Here is a 16,536-nt window from a genome sequence, read left to right on the forward strand (position 1 = left end):
CAAAATAGCTTATTCTTTTAACATAATATTTATTTTTTAACGAAATTATTTTTGAATAAAAAAATACTCGAGCTTATTTTAAATTGATTTGTTATTTTAAAAAAGTGATTTATCTTCAAATAATCTTAAACAAATGCACTTCTATTTCTGATGAATAAAAAACCTTATAACCTATTTGGAATTTCGGTGAAAGCCACGTCCAACATGAAGCTAAAATTTCTAACTTCTTAATAGTCATAGGTAAATTAGCATTTCAATGCAGAAATTTAAGGTAAAGAGTCACACCAAACACACACTTAAGCCGGTAAAAAGACCTTTAATTTCATATAAAGCCCAATAATTTATTCATATTAGTTTTTTTTTTTACTCGATTTATTCATATTAGTTGGAACCTAAAATTTGCCAAATCATATTCGTAGTTAAAGTGTTAAACGTTTTAATGTTATATGAATCTTCTGTTGTCACGTGTCTATCCAATATACTATGTAATTTTCGAAAAAAATTACGAAATTTTCCTTACGCTTACCAGTCTTCAACTAACAACTCGAACCATATTTTATTTATTTATTTATATAAACTTGAGTTTTCAGCTAAACTAGAAATATGAGTAAAAAGTAAAACTACACTAGATCTAGTACGATTGCTTTTGAATATGGATGATATTGAACCAGTTTGAAAGGCATTCTCTAATATGACTAGTGTTGTTAGTGCAAAAAATTGTTAGAACTAAAAATATTGGGAAATCTAAACGTTTAATAATTTTCATAATTACCTAGAACTTACAAGTAAACAAATTCTCATTTATTATTCAAGGATGTAAAAACTGATGATAAAGTTACTTTGATAAATGGTAACTTGACTAGATGCAGACAAATTTTCAATGAGCAAAAGTATAAGACAAAAGGAGTTCTCTGTCTTATAGTTCCAAAGAAGGTATGCATAAGAATGCACCTGATAACTCCTTGAAATCATCATCTGGTGATGCCTTCGTTTGATCAAAGTTCAAAGTTACATCTGACATCGACGTGAAAAGATTATCTAATTACAAGTGTCAAGCTTATTTGCTTATTTAATGATATAATTTTCATAAAATAAAGAAAATATCATCTGAATATAGCATATGTATTTAATGAAAAATTTATAGGATGAATACAAACAGATTGTCAACGAGGATTTCACTTGACAACTTTGAATTTAACACATCATTCAATCCAGAAGGAGTCATTTACAAATGAAATAGTTTTGACTATAACTATTCATCATGCATTCATAAAAATAAAAATACATTCAACTCTTGTACAACTAATTTTCAGTTCACTTTACCTCAACAAATATTAGGGCATGTTAAATCATCACAAAAAGTCATTCAGAAGATCACCGAAATTGACTTGTTGAACCGGGTCGGTATTCTCCGATTCCTAGTAAGTCCTGTAAACGTACCGAGATGTTACAATTAAAGTCCGTTTGATATGCAAAATATGATAGAAACATGATATAATATAAAGTTGAATAAGAATAGAATAGTAAGAGGATAAACATTATCGTATCATGTATTTGATACACACAACATAATGACATTTTATTTTGTCATGTATCTAATAACATCTCATCAAGATATAATATAATATATATTATACTTAAATAACAAAATTATTATTGTGAACAATTACATATTAGTTTTTTTTTTAAATCAACTTATTATATTTTAAATATTATAAATTAACAAAAAAAATACTAAAAAATTAAAAAAGTAATGAAATATTTTTATATTTAAAACTATCCATTAACATCACTAAGTAAACAATTTAAATTTTAAAAAAAAATCATGAATAACCAAATAATTCTATTTTATTAGTTAGAATATAAATTAATATTTATATATATAATATGTAAATGGCAAAAATACTCTTGTAAACAAACTATATTTATTTTAAAATTTTAATTAATTTTTATATTTTTATAATTTTGAGTACGTATTTATTAAGTTATATAAAAAAGACAAAACTACCTTTGAGATAAAATCATAAACATTTTTTAAATTAATTATTAATTTTTTATTTTTAAGTTCAATATCAAATTCTATTAATTATTTTTATATTTATATTTGATTAGATTTACATTTATATTTTAGAATATATTTTATAAGAATAAATTGAATAACTTATTGTTCTTATCATATCCACTGATTTCTTAACTCAACTCATATTCAGGATAAAAATTTCACTTAGAGAGATAGGATAGAATAGAGTTTTAAATTAACTTATCATATCCTATTAGTTCATCAAACACTGAATTCATGATAATGATAACTTATTCATATCTTGTCTCTTATTTTGTCTATCAAACAAACCCTTAATTCATGGTCTTTCTAAGAAAAAGTGGAGTGATAAAGAGATCGTAAGTTTTATCCCCCATCCATAACATAACACCATATATTAATATTTGTCATTTAAAAAAAAATTAAATTAAATTTTAATTTCAAATATTTAGTTTGCACAAGATAAAATATAGATATATATGGAACCAAAAAAGAAGAAAAAAACCACATCAATATAGACTTTTATGGACGTAATCCACTAAAACCTTTAATGGAAATGTCATTTTTGAATAAAGCCTCTGTTGATAGGGAAAGTTTCTAGTTTAATGTATATATTCTGAAAGAGCTTAGCCAAAATAGAGTTGAAATGAAGAGCCTGACGAAGTGGTTTGGAGATGACCCCAGTTGGCATATACCATTAGCCTACTGCACAATTATGAAAAATAAAATGCATATATGAAGGACAACTAGATGGAAGCTTTCCATACCCGATTTGCGGTATAAGCAGTTAAAGCCTATTGAAATTAGAAATACACATCAAATGGTTGAAGATAAAATTCAAAAAAGCAAAACATGAAAATTTGACATACTTGACAAGCTTTATTTTTGGCTCTAGTCTCTGCTGTGCTTGGAATATCATGATTTGGTTTCTGAAATCTCTTTTCGCGTCGATCACAAGAGCCCCATCCATCTGAGAACCTGCCACCCCTGGTGTGTAGCCAAAAAAATTAATAGCAACGACAGATTAAATGGTGAAAATAGAGATAAAAAATAAAATTGAAAATGAAACAACTAAACAAGAAACATACTGCATGTATGCGCGAACAACAAATTCGGCACGCTGAACATTGCGATCCCCGTCAAACTCAATATTCTTGTCTCTAATTTCATAAGAGATATTGAAGTAACAAGAAATCTTTCTCCAACCTATATAAAACACACGCACCGTGTTACATTTACTGTCTATTTGTACCAGTTATGCAAGAAGACATACTTTGAACTTTACCTGTCTTTTTAATGAAAGGGTTCCCTGAAATCAAAGTGAAATCAGTTTTCTCCAAAATCTGTCCATTGGACGCACAAAAAAGGATTGATCATTAGTAAAACCCCAAGTGAAATCAAATAATTACATCACAAAAACTGTTGTATGTTAAAATACATTCATAATTATTAATTTACTGTGGAGGACTGGAGGCTGTAGAAACTGTTGTGCTGGTTTAGCAAAATGTCTTTCGTAATAATTAGCATTTTCGAGATGCTATTCACCAAGCGTGTTAACCAGCAAAAAAATAATTTGATTGATTTACTAACATTCACAGATACTTCGGGCGAGTAATGGCCGTGATAATTAGAAGTAGCACTACTCATTTCTTTATGGTGGTTTTATATTTTTATCATCATCCCTTCAATAGCTTAAGAATATGGAAAGATAAATGTAATGCGAAAAAATAAGATGATGGAAGATACAAAACAAAAGGATATGAGATCTTGTCAAATTTATTTTGTTATATGATACACCTTTAAGTACAAAGTATTGTTAATTAGCAACTATAACTACAATAATGTTACTGACATGTAAAAGCTAAATTTGAACAAATTACTATTTTCACAATCCGCAATTCCCAAAACTTGAGAATGAAATACTGTAAGCATTTAATTATTTAAGTATTATTACTTGAATATTATATATGTCGGAAGGAAAAAGAATTTTCATCTTATTGTTTAATAAATAAAAGAAATAATAAATAGATATATAAATAGTAACTTCATCCAAGTTCATAGTCTATAATTTTGGGAAGGAAAGTAAATAGTAAATGATATGAGATTCCATTTCGTTATAATATTCCAATTCCAATCAATAAAAAAGCAAAAAGCAAAGGAATAAATTACCGCCATAGCTGCATTCTGATACTCCTTAAACAACGAAACCGTAGGAAACATTCCAGACAAGCTATGCCTCATTCCGTTATCCTTATCTTCATCTTTTATCCCAAAGCACCGTGGCGATACCTCCGTGTAACTGCTAATCTCCTGAGCTGGATTCAACATTCCGATCTCCGGTGACGAATAAACATTTGCCGACGGCGATCTCTGTGCGGTTCGGACCAAAGCGAGGGGGCTGGTTTCACAGGAATCTGAACCGGAGATCCTCGCGACCTTCCTTGGAGGCCGGTAAGGCCAGGGATCTTGAACAACTTCTCCGCCGTCGCTGGTGTCACGCGAGGTTCTCGAGAACTTTGACGGTGGAGGCGGAGGCAAGGGTTTCGAGATTGGAGAAGGTGATTGGCGGTTGTGGTACTTGATTGCGAGAGGTTTGGACTTTGATGAGGAGTGTGAGGCTGAGGCGGAATCGATCATTGCCCATAGAGCAGCGTCGTCGAGGTCCTTGTCGTCGACGACGATAGGGTAGGTTATCGGAGAAGACATTTGAGGAGATTTAGGGTTTGGAATTGGGAAATTTTGGAAGGAAGAAAATTTATGCTAATATTCTGAGTTGGAGGTTGCAGTGGGAAGAAGATGAAGCTTCATTGATGAAAGATTCTGAATCTGAAATTTGCAGGGAAACGCGGGTGTTGCAATTTGAATTCAAGTTAGCACTGGAAACGACGTCGTATAGAGTTATTTGTGCAAACGGCGTCGTACGGAGAATGAGGAGAAGAGAATCTTCCAACGATTGGTTCAGAATGGAGAATAGAAAGTAAAGAAATTTGAAAAATGTTATAAGCTTTTGAGAGAAAAATAAATAGAATAAATGATGTGATTTAAAGAGAAATTAAAATAAAATTAAGTATTGAATAGATTTTAGAAAATTAGAGATGTTCAAATATTATTGTTGAAGAAATTTTATGACTTTATTCATATATATTTTAATTTTCTTTTCTAGATGCATATTTTCTATTTACCTTAATAAATAATGTGGTAAGAAAAGATAAATCAAAATGTATATAAAAAAGTTGAAATTGACATTCAAGTCTTTTTGGTTACTTTTTGTTTTATTGTATCTTAACATTAATATCATAAAAAGAAATGCTTCTTTTTATAAATAAATGGATAACAAAATCTAGACAAATTTTGTCATTGGTTATTTTTCCACTCACTTCTACTTGTTTTTAACCAAATACGAAGATGACTTTTTAACAGCTCAATAAAAAATCACACATGTAAGTCTTTGTATGTTTGCCACCACAATGGAGTTATATTACATATCAAATATATGAAATTTGAATACAAAGTATATGTGTGATAGGATAAAAATATGTGGATAGATAAAAAAAATAAAAATAAAAATAAAAATAAAAACTAACACCAAATTTTATCTTATCTCACTTAAAGAGTCTCTTATTAAGATAAAATAAACACAATTTAAAAAATGAAAACAATATTTTCAAAACACGACTTTAGTATCCTTTTATATAAAGAAAAAAAAATACTTATAAAGAAAGAGATATTTACCGTTCTTCATTAGTATATAATTATAAATTTATAATCATCATGATTGACACAACATAACATTTGTGATCAAAGCACAAATTGCAAAGTTTTTGTCGTAACCATAATATATTTTAACGTGTTAGAATATCAACAAAAGAACTTAAAACAAATCTTAACTATATGCAATAGCCAACAAATCAAAATATTTTTAATAAATTAGTGTCTACGTATTCATTGTCTTCTCCTTCAATATTACTATTATCCATAAAATATATAGTTTCTTATAGTCGGATTCATCAAAGACATTTGGTCAATTCTAGAAGTCAGCAATCATTTTCAAATAGATGATGTACATTTTCATTGATATATCTGGAACCTTGACTAACCTTTTTTGATACCCTTCATCTTTTGTAGGATATGAATTTTTTTATACAGTTAATATATATTAGGAAGAGGGGGAATATTATTAGTGGGGATTAAATCTATTACCCTTAAGATCATTGCTTGTAAAAAGCCACAACGTAGTACTGGACGAACAACCTATTCATAGCACGCAAGTGAAAAAATAGATGAAGGTGCTCCTAGTGAGATTCGATATTTATGACCTACTATACATGTTAGGAATATTACAGGACATGAGAGAAATGTTCTTTCAGGGGGGAAATACAACACATTCACTTTAGTTCAAATATGTGCATTCATTGACAAAAATAAGAAACCGTCTTTCGATCAGAATGAACCAAATAGTGGACGAGATGAAGCCACAATGTCCAAAGAGTGAAATTAAGCATTATGCATTATCATGAAAAACACATTAAAAAGTTACTACCGCGCGCTATGGCAATCAAGTACCATACATGCTACAACCTGTATTCAAAAGGGATTTTGCATCAAACAATATTTATGCTTGCTTGCAAGGTGCAACTTAATAGCTCTTTTGAGATGCATGTCCTTGCTTTAGTTTTTTATTTTTTTATTTGTCTGATACTGAGTTCAAATTTGCACTGTATTTTGAACTTGGAAGAGATCAACCTCATTCCATATCTCCATTTAAAATTCATTCTCAGTGACAAATAGTGAGACACTACTATCCTATGTACGAAACAAAAATGTTCATCATTTGCATTACATTATTATCAGATTTTCCAAATTTCTAGAGACAATTTCTTGGTTTAGAAACTTCAGTCTTCTCCTCCTAGTTGGAAGATTAAACCCTGAGTTAAAATGTTTCATATCTTGCTTCCTTGGCATTGAGATCATTTTTCACATTGAGGACGCACAATTTTTCATCACAAAATGGAACAGCAGCCATGCTTGCATCCCAACTTTATCTGTTTCTTTGCCATCTTTTCTTCCTTTCTGTATGCTGTTACTTCTAACATGTCAATCTTGTAGTATGAGGTGGTCATTTACTGAGAAGCTGCACTATTCCATCCACATTCACAAATATCAATAGCTAGGTAGCTTTTCCCGGTGAGATCCTGGTGCGGTACAGTGCCTGACCACGACGGCATGGTCCACGACAGTGTGAAACAAGATCCCGACGAGATCTGGACAAGATCCCGCTATCCCAACGTAGTTAATCCAAACGTTTCCTAGCGAGATCCCGCTATTATTTCTTCTTTCTTTGTTTTATTTTTTCTACTTTCACCTAAGAAAAAGAAGTAGAATATGCTAATGAAGATGATGCTTATCTTTGCTTCATATCCTAAAACATGCATTTGAGTTTTAATATTTAGTTATTTTATTACTCTATGTTAAAGACTTCAATATACATCATCTTTATTTCCTTAACTTTTATTGGTATTTTAGTGTATGTTTTGACTAAGAGTAAGACTTGTAGATTCTTATTACTAATTCTGAATGTTTCAGAGTTTGAGTCATTTGTTAATTTGGCATTAAATATAGATTTATATAATATTATTCATGTAATTTGTTTTAAAAAAATAGCAATTATCTCACCTATCACAACTATCCTGCCATTCCACTTTTGGAGTTGGCCGCGATGCACCGCTATCTGGGATTAACTACCTAGATCAATAATGTAAATGTGTATCATTAATTATAACTTGTTATAGGACAAATGTCGTCTAAAAACAAATATATATTTAGACATAACATAACACAAACAAATAAGTGAACTTGTACTATTCATCTTTAGGCTGAGATATTTTGGACTACAACTTCTTCAATAAGCTAATCCAAACATTCAGCTCAATCTAAATTTACATTTCCATAAGAGAAATTCAGTTATAACCAAACTATTTCCATCCCAATCTAAATTTCCATTTCCATAATAGAAATTCAGTTATAACCAAACTATTTCCATCCCGTAATTTTAAAAAATAAGTTGTTCACACAAGTACAAAGAAGTTCACTTTAAATGACAAATGTTAGTTGTTATTTTGTAGGTAGAGGGAGTTGAACTGAACCCGAGACCTTATCTATCCAACCTTTATGTTCCTTCCCCAAACCATCTAGTCACTTTATCACTCTGTAGCACAAAAGTTAACGTCAGTACCAAAAATGAAACAAGTCAAATACTCATGCATACTAATTGAAGGAATATGTGAGAAATAAGTCGACTTATGAAATTGGGATTGAGAAAGAGATCCGATCTGAAATTTAAGCACCCAAAGCTTTGAAATTCTTGGAGATAGGGGAAGAGGCAAGATGGAGCAGGAGTCTCTATGATCCTTGGAAGATAAGAGTGATGATCTTTCCTTTACCATTCATGGCCCAAGATAATGACGATGAGGATCATTCAAGCCACTTGTCGAGGACCCCTCCCAGAGTTTTGATCAACTGAAGCACCCTTGGATTTCGATCCAATGCCTCCTAACTCTCTATACTTACTAATTACCAAATGATTTGTCCACTTGATATTCCCATTAAAATCATTGATAATTTTTAGTATACATCCAACGGTTTATATAAACTGTTGCACTGATACAACGGTTTTCCCAGCTTAGTCTCCACCTTAAATCATACATCTAGAATACAAGTATTGTGCATTACTGCTTCACTATCCCATGAGTAATTTCAAGTCTGCAATCTCAAAGCTCTCCATTTAATAGTATCCAATTGATCGGTTTTCTTCTTTAATGAAAATCACTCATCACACAAACTTCATACCCCTAAAACATACAAATTATATATATAATAGTTTAAGTACGAATCTGAAAATGCTGCTACATAAAATTCCAGAATTAAATAATATAGTAAACTCCAAAAAAGTGTCACTCTAAAAAGAAAAGGCTAAAAAGCTACACGGTATTATGAGATAGTAACTACTAGTAATATCATATGGTGTGTTAACTTATATTAAATGTCATTTACCTGAAGAAGAATCTTGCCAGCGGACATCCTCATCTGCCATCCTCCTAAAAAAGCCACCAACCAAGATTTATTATCATCACATGAGGTGACATGAATAAGGCACCAAAGGACTCCAGATATTCCTACTCCGACAACACCTGAAAGCAAGCTACTTTAAAAGTGTCAATTAGTGAGGATTGAGGAATTATTGCACCAGCAAACAATAATATTTTCAGCAAAATTAAAAATAAATTAAAAAACAACAACCAATCTAAACATCTGTTTTCATTTAAAATTGAGTACTCACACAAATTCAAACAGTACATTGCTACAATTAGAAAAACTATGTTGTTAAACTAACGAGTCTTGCATACCTAATACTAAATAAAAAACCACTCCATCAGTCATCATCAAGACCAGCAACATCATTTGAAGAAATCGGTTCTGTAAAACAGAGAAAGAAACCAATTATGTATCAAGTCTTAATATAATAAATAACAAGATACTATCAAATATGTTTTCTTACCTTGCTCAATTTTCTCAAAATCCACATTTGTAAGCAATGGTGAAGATGTTTCCATAAGCCAATCTTGGGTGCAAATAAGAGCTTCCAATGTTGTTGATGGTAAAGAACTTCGATATGAATCAAGCACCCTTCCACCAACACTAAAGACAGACTCAGAGGTAACAGTGGAGACAGGTATAGCCAATACATCTCTTGCTATGTTTGCAACGATTGGAAATCGGCTTGAGTTTAGCTTCCACCAATTTAGGACATCCAAATCTCCACGACTCTCTAAAGCTTCATCCAAGTACTTAGTTAATTCAGATTCAAATTTGTTGCACTCACTTGATTGATAGAACTTATTAAAGCCATATGGATCATTATAACCACCTTCTTTAGAGTTAGTGTGAGACACCTCCAACCCACCATTATACTCCTCAAAAAGTGAGTTCAAACAAGATTTTAATTTATCCACCAAATAAGTTGCCTCTTCACCATTATAATTTTGATTGGCACACCAATTTACAAACTTCACTTTGTGCCTAGGGTCTAATACGAGAGCAATCAACAACAACATGTTTAGATTATTGGGATTTCCCCAATACTTATCATATTTCTTTTTCATGTTTTTGGCCATCAAACGTATACGTTCATCCCTAGAATTGCACATTTGCTTGATTGTCATTCCAATACCTAGGACCTCAAACATATACATATTGCTAGTCACACAAGTGGAACTAGAGATGCGTAGAGTAGCGTCATAAAACAATTTCAAAAAGGGAAGGATTGAACGTACAATTTCCCAATCTTCACATGTAGGGACACCTTTCTCCTTTGTTAACTCATCAACATATTGATGATCTTTCGTCTCAAGTTTTTCAAACGTCTTCTGATGTTTCAATGCATCCTCTAACATTAAATATATTGTGTTCCATCTTGTTTCAAAATCTAGACAAACAAAACCTTTACATTCGATGTTTTGCTGCTCAACACAAGCCTTAAATCTAGAAAATCTCAAAGGAGAAGATCTTATGTACCACACGGCGGCCCGAATTCTCATAATAGAATCACCAATCTCCTCTAATACTTCCTCCACAATCAAATTCAAAACATGCGGACAGCAATGCATATGAATGAAATCTCCATTTAAAACTAAACTATTCCAAGACACAAGCTTGTTTTTCAGATGTAGAATCTCGACATCACTAAATGAGGCATTGTCGACTGTCAAACTAAGCACACGATTTAGTCCCCATCCATTCAAGCACTGCTCCATAGTCTTAGCCATAGTCTCTCCTGAGTGGCTAGTTACTTGAGAAAAATTTAAAACTTTCTTGTGCATCTTCCATTCATTGTCAATGAAATGGACTGTCAAACACATGTAACATAAATTTTGGGAAGAAGTCCACGTGTCAATGGTGAGGCAGACTCTCTGACACTGTTGAGAAAGAAACTTCTTCAACCTTGTCTTTTCTGTTTCCCATAGACTCAAAACATCATGAGTTAGTGCTATGCTTGAGGGGACCTTAAATCCTTGTTGAACAACACTCATAAAATTGTGAAAAGCTGCATGATCCACGCGTTCAAAAGGAATCTCCAGAGCTACGAACATCTTAACCATTTCATTATGGATTGCTTCGCTGTCAAACTTGGGTGTTGTGGGAGAAGTACAAATATGTCCCTCCAAATTTTCCGTTGAGGACGAAACTGATTTCTGCCTCTTGTTCACATCTTTCTTTGGATTATCCTTGCATCTTGTATAATGAGCACGCATGGCGCTTGTTCCTTTATCATACTTGATCAAGGAACCACAATAATTGCATTTAGCTTTCTTTGTTGAGTCTGGCTCTGCAGTAAAGTGATTCCAAGCATCAGACCGATTCCTACGCGATCTAGTGCGAAGCGGCAACACATTGGTAGTGTTAGAGATAGCAGGTGGAGGAGTAGAAACCATATGTTCTGCTGTCTCAGAGGCTAAAACGTCATCACCCATGTGGACAATGTTTTTGTTCTGCATTAGAAATTAGTAGATCAAACCAATTAGTCCCAATATAATTGTTACACACTATGAGTGTATGACACACGACCTCAATATATTTGGTATAAGTTAGTACTTAAATCTTATCTCAATTAAAACAGAACTTTTTATTTATTTAGTTAAGTTAGTACTTCAATCTTATCTCGTTTACAGGACGAAATTACGGCAACATTTTCACAGATCTCCAAGTACACTACTCAAACATGGTGACATCCAGAGACGGACACAGGGGATGGCAGGCATGGGCCTTGGCCCCTCTCCTTTCATCAACTACTACTGTATAAAATAATAGAGAGAAGAAAACCATATATTTATATTGAAAGAAGGAAACAGGAAAATATATTAAGAGGTAGAAGTCACTGAACTAAGCTAAAGTAACAATCCCAAAAATTAAAAAAAGGCAATTGCGTACGTATTCAGTTTCATTCATATTTAGATTTTATTTCAGTTTTCATAGTACTGATTGGAGTAGCAAATGAATGACAATAACAAATATTAAAATATTTGGTTTTGTTACTATTTGATTTTATAAATATTTTTTTAGATTTAAGGATTAGAAGATAATGATGATGATTATGATAATAATAGAAAAAAAATCCTTTATCAATTTCAACTTTAATTTTCTAAGCTTAAATGTCTTTTCTACTTTGGAATAAGGTACCATCTCCCACCTTAATTTTTTTTATTAAAACAATCAATTTTAATTTTTAGATTATACAATTTTGACTATTATTTGATATTAAAATAAATTATAAAAGATTTCGGCCCCCGGTCTATTATATTTCTGGATCCATCCCTGGTGACATCCACCACAATCAAGAGAGGTGTTTCTAAGAGAAAACTTACAACTTGCTTGGTTTCAAAGGTTAAGTACAAGGAGATATTTATAGGTACAATAAGAGAACTCTAGACCTACTTCTAAGACCTTCTTAATAAATACATACTTCTAGATATTTTCTACACTTTTCTATATTTAATATAGTTCTAGATATTTCAATAGATATTATGACTTAACTAAATAATTCTAGATTATTCTAAATTTCAAATTATACTTAAGAGTATACACTCAAAGACAATAGGAAATGTAAAGAAATGAAATTACATCAAACACTACATATAAATTTTAAGAACTATCAATTAACTGGTAACTATTAACCAAATAAAGAAAAAGAGTTGACCCAGTTAAGATTCAACAGTGCTCGATACCTTCAAAAAGTACACATGCTCTTTAATTGAATCTTAAAAAGAAACAAATTCTTCACTTGAATTTGACTTATGAACAAGTAAAACTTTTACCATATGAACTTGAATTTCCAGTTGATACAAATATAATAAGAATATAACATCTCGAAGGCATTTTATCAAACAGCAAGCACAATTACAATATTAATAAGATAGTCTAAACATCCAAGACAACGTAAGTTCCATTATTTCCAAAATATTAATACATCATCTATTACGGTGATAAACCTTTCCATAGAACTATTTAGTAGAGGAGTAATTTAATAACAAAAAGAGAACATGATCACAACGAAATTGAGCAAAGCTCCATTTTAACAAAATTCAATTCAGCAACATTCTGAGAGTAAAACAATTCAATAATTACAGCCAAACAACAACAAACAGAAACACGTACTCAAACAACAAACTAGTCTACATCTAAGACTTAATACAAAAGCTTATAGCCATTCGATAAAAGTTCATAAAAGTTCAAGATTATGGATGCAAAACAACCATAAAATGCATGAACAAATGAAAATATAAAGAGAGAATCGAACAGAATGAACGAAATACCTTAGTACTGTGCACGAATGAAATCGCGAGGAACCCGAGATCTTTTTATGACGCAACGAAACAGTGAGAGAATTAGGAATCTGAAAATGTGCGAATGAAATCACGAGCAACGAATCGGATTTTCTGAAGCAGATTCTACGACAAACCGAAGAAATTCGGGTCAAATTAGGGGATTAGGTTTAGGGTTCTTGGATTGTGTGATTGTGAAAGCGGGTATCCAATGTCCAAAACCGCATAGTGGGTACTCGAACTGCATGTATTCTGTTTCCACAATGGACCGGGTTTTACAGTTTTTTTAATCTTATTAATTATGTATACTAGCTTCCAAAGATTCCGCTTTTTTTTTTTTTTTATCATCTCAGGTGTTTTTTTTTCTCATTATCATGTTAAGTTGTATATTTATTTTAAAGAGTAAAATAAATAAAGTCAACTATTAATTGTCAAATTAATAATTATTATTTTATGTATATATATATATGATAAATCATAGTAATTATAAATTATAATATTAATTATTGATCACTTTAAATAAATTTAATCTATACTTTTTTAGTTTTATTTTAATTTTTTTATATAAATTGCAATTTAATAATTGTTTGGCCATTTTATATTTGTTGCTGTTATGTTTTTAGGCAGCAGTTTCTGCAATAATCAAATTTTGCACTTTAAGTTTTTGTGGATGGTTTAAATGCGAATATGAAGGATATATTTGTCACGATATAAAGCCAAACCAAAAAAATTGTATTCCTTTTAACTAAATTTTAAAGATGTTTGGCTCGTTTGTTTAATACTTTAAAAATGTAATTTTGATTTTATATTTTTAAAAATAATTTTTATGAAAATTTACTTAAAAATAGTTTAAAAAAATTAGATTCATTTGTTATCAATTAAAAATAATATTTTTTTGACATTCAATAATTTAGATAATTTATTATTAGAGATTTTAACGTAATAAAAATTATATTTTCTTTAAAAAAATGCATCTTTTAAAAATAATTTTAAAAAGAGCTTATCAAAATATTTTTTTATTTTAATTATTTTTTGAAATTTCATTAGCTTTTCATTAAGACTACTAAAAAAGTCTTTTAGATCTATTAAGTCGGTTTATTTATTAAATATAAATAAATTTATTTATTGCTACTATTATTATTATGATATTAAGTTTTGTTTTTTGTGTTAAATCATAAATTTGCTAATATTTTTTGGAATTTAAACAAATTGATATGCATCAATGTTTGATATATTTAAAAGTATTATTATAAAATAGAATTAAAATAAAATCTAATATTATGTTATATATTCTAAAAGATCATGTTGAATTAAAATAGAACTTACACACATTAACATGTTAACTTGTTCATTTAGAGGTGAGTGGTTTACACTTTCGTACAAAAATCAACGTCATATCTATGAAATATGTCAATGGTGAAATTTTTATAAATAAAATCTAACTAATGAGTAATTCAAACGAAAGGTTATCTAACAATGTAAATGTAAATTGAAGTTGCAATATATGAGACTATCAACTCATCCAAAACATAAAGTTCACATGCCTACAATTTGTCTCAATCAACCTCACAAAATATGGATCCTACACATGATGAGTAGTGTTAGAAAACATATCTGAATAACCAAAATCACACATTTGAGTAATAAAATCATGACACATTAAGATTATAATCATAAAAATAATAAACATCATAAAAAGGTAAGTTAGTTATGGAGACTGTTCCAATGTTTGTTTATAGCATTTGAGTGTCATCAACAATCATGATTGACATGGATGACGAGGAATTTCAGGACATAAATGACTCATGATAAAATAACATATGATGTAATATTCCATAATTAAGAAACTATATAGAAGAAGATATACATGACAAAACTAGAAAGATCAAACCTCTAATAAAGGCATGACAAACTAGAAAGATCAAACCTCTAACAAAGGCAACAAATAGTGTTGGAGCTTGTCCGATATTCTTCTGCTAATAACTCATTAATTACCAAATCAACACTTGGAAAAGGAGTTCCATGCAAAATAGTTTCAATAAGCCCCGTAAAAAATTGAACCAAACGTTCCTATTGTCTATAGTCACTGAAGTGATTTGATGACTTGCAATTTGTGAGAAAGTAAAAATCAATATTTTATCTCCCAAATTAATCATGAAAAAATAAATTTTTTAAATTATCATATTAATTTCTTTAAGAGTCCGAATTTCAATCTCTAACTGATACCATTTTACAAAATTATATTAAACATAAAAATATTTTCAATGAATCAAAAAATTCTTAGTTGAATCATATTTTGCAAGTTGTATACATATCAATTAAGAAACAAAATTATTGATCTAAGTTAGGATCTTCGAATTATTAACATTTCATGTTTCCAAATTTTTTCGTATTTCACATCATTTTTATTTGTGGGCTTATTAGATGTCTCATCAATATAACTCCACATCCTATTTCCTTTCAATTTTTTTTCTAACATAGCTCTAAATAGAGTCATTTTTATATGTTGAGTTGGACATTATTAGATTAATGAGAATAATCCTTATCACCAACCATATTACAATCACAAAAATACAAAAAAAATAAAATAAGGGTAACTTGATAGTGGAAAATGAGTGGTACAACAAATACCAGAGCAATAGAAATATATCCGCTTAAGAATGATACACTGAAAAATAAACACAACCGCACTGAATAAGAATCAAAGTGTGCCGCTTAGAAAAAGGAGAACGAAAGTCGCTCCGCGTCAAAGAATGAGAAAACAATCACGTTGTAGATAAAAGTTGACTACACCTACAATATAGAGGAAGAAAAATCAATTCACAATACAAATGAGTCATACGATAGACCCCAAAATTTGTGGACCATTTTACAATCAATCATAAAATCCACAAAACTCTTATATCATGTTAATAATAAAGGTTCGAAGAGAAAACGAGAAGAGGAGACAAAGAAAGATAAAGAGAAAGAAAATTTCAATTCCAATTATGATTTTGTCTAATGTATACAAGTAAGATAATCTTGTACTATACACAAGTTTATGTTGCACCATTAGATCAATAAGTTCCATCATATCTCATTTGACTCAATTGTCGTTGTAAGTCATGAGCTTCCCTGATCATG

The 16,536-nt window shown here is 30.4% G+C and overlaps 2 protein-coding genes across 7 annotated transcripts; both read right to left on the reverse strand.

Moving 5' to 3' along the window:
* Positions 1–1,103: 1,103 nt before the first annotated feature.
* LOC101502338 (uncharacterized) lies at positions 1,104–4,888 on the reverse strand. The gene is made up of 5 exons (XM_004516600.4): positions 4,208–4,888; positions 3,324–3,381; positions 3,127–3,244; positions 2,908–3,025; positions 1,104–1,428 (listed from the first exon to the last, which is right to left on the reverse strand). Exons 1-5 carry the CDS (start codon positions 4,742–4,744, stop codon positions 1,375–1,377), a joined length of 885 nt encoding a protein of 294 aa, XP_004516657.1. The 5' UTR covers positions 4,745–4,888; the 3' UTR covers positions 1,104–1,374.
* Positions 4,889–6,484: 1,596 nt separating this feature from the next.
* Positions 6,485–13,705, reverse strand: LOC105851417 (zinc finger BED domain-containing protein RICESLEEPER 2-like). 6 transcript variants are annotated; one of them, XM_027331284.2, is made up of 6 exons: positions 13,405–13,705; positions 9,594–11,583; positions 9,442–9,511; positions 9,089–9,225; positions 7,712–7,780; positions 6,485–7,400 (listed from the first exon to the last, which is right to left on the reverse strand). In XM_027331284.2, exons 2-3 carry the CDS (start codon positions 11,563–11,565, stop codon positions 9,468–9,470), a joined length of 2,016 nt encoding a protein of 671 aa, XP_027187085.2. In that variant the 5' UTR covers positions 11,566–11,583; positions 13,405–13,705; the 3' UTR covers positions 6,485–7,400; positions 7,712–7,780; positions 9,089–9,225; positions 9,442–9,467. The 6 variants fall into 6 exon arrangements, with proteins under 6 accessions (XP_027187085.2, XP_027187083.2, XP_012567710.1 ...); XM_027331282.2 differs by lacking the exons at positions 6,485–7,400; positions 7,712–7,780 and adding an exon at positions 7,836–8,243; XM_012712256.3 differs by lacking the exons at positions 6,485–7,400; positions 7,712–7,780 and adding an exon at positions 7,836–8,886.
* Between the last annotated feature and the right edge of the window lie 2,831 nt (positions 13,706–16,536).

Source organism: Cicer arietinum, chromosome 3, assembly GCF_000331145.2.
Source record: "Cicer arietinum cultivar CDC Frontier isolate Library 1 chromosome 3, Cicar.CDCFrontier_v2.0, whole genome shotgun sequence".
Lineage (NCBI taxonomy): Eukaryota > Viridiplantae > Streptophyta > Magnoliopsida > Fabales > Fabaceae > Cicer > Cicer arietinum.

Coding starts and splice junctions, on each gene's coding strand:
- LOC101502338 (XM_004516600.4), bottom strand. CDS start 4,744: ATGTCTTCTCCGATAACCTACCCTATCGTCGTCGACGACAAGGACCTC. Junction 3,026..3,126: donor GTTGTTCGCGCATACATGCA/GTATGTTTCTTG, acceptor GCTACACACCAG/GGGTGGCAGGTTCTCAGATG. Junction 1,429..2,907: donor CCAAAAATAAAGCTTGTCAA/GTATGTCAAATT, acceptor GTACGTTTACAG/GACTTACTAGGAATCGGAGA.
- LOC105851417 (XM_027331284.2), bottom strand. CDS start 11,565: ATGGGTGATGACGTTTTAGCCTCTGAGACAGCAGAACATATGGTTTCT. Junction 9,512..9,593: donor TTTTGAGAAAATTGAGCAAG/GTAAGAAAACAT, acceptor TCTGTTTTACAG/AACCGATTTCTTCAAATGAT.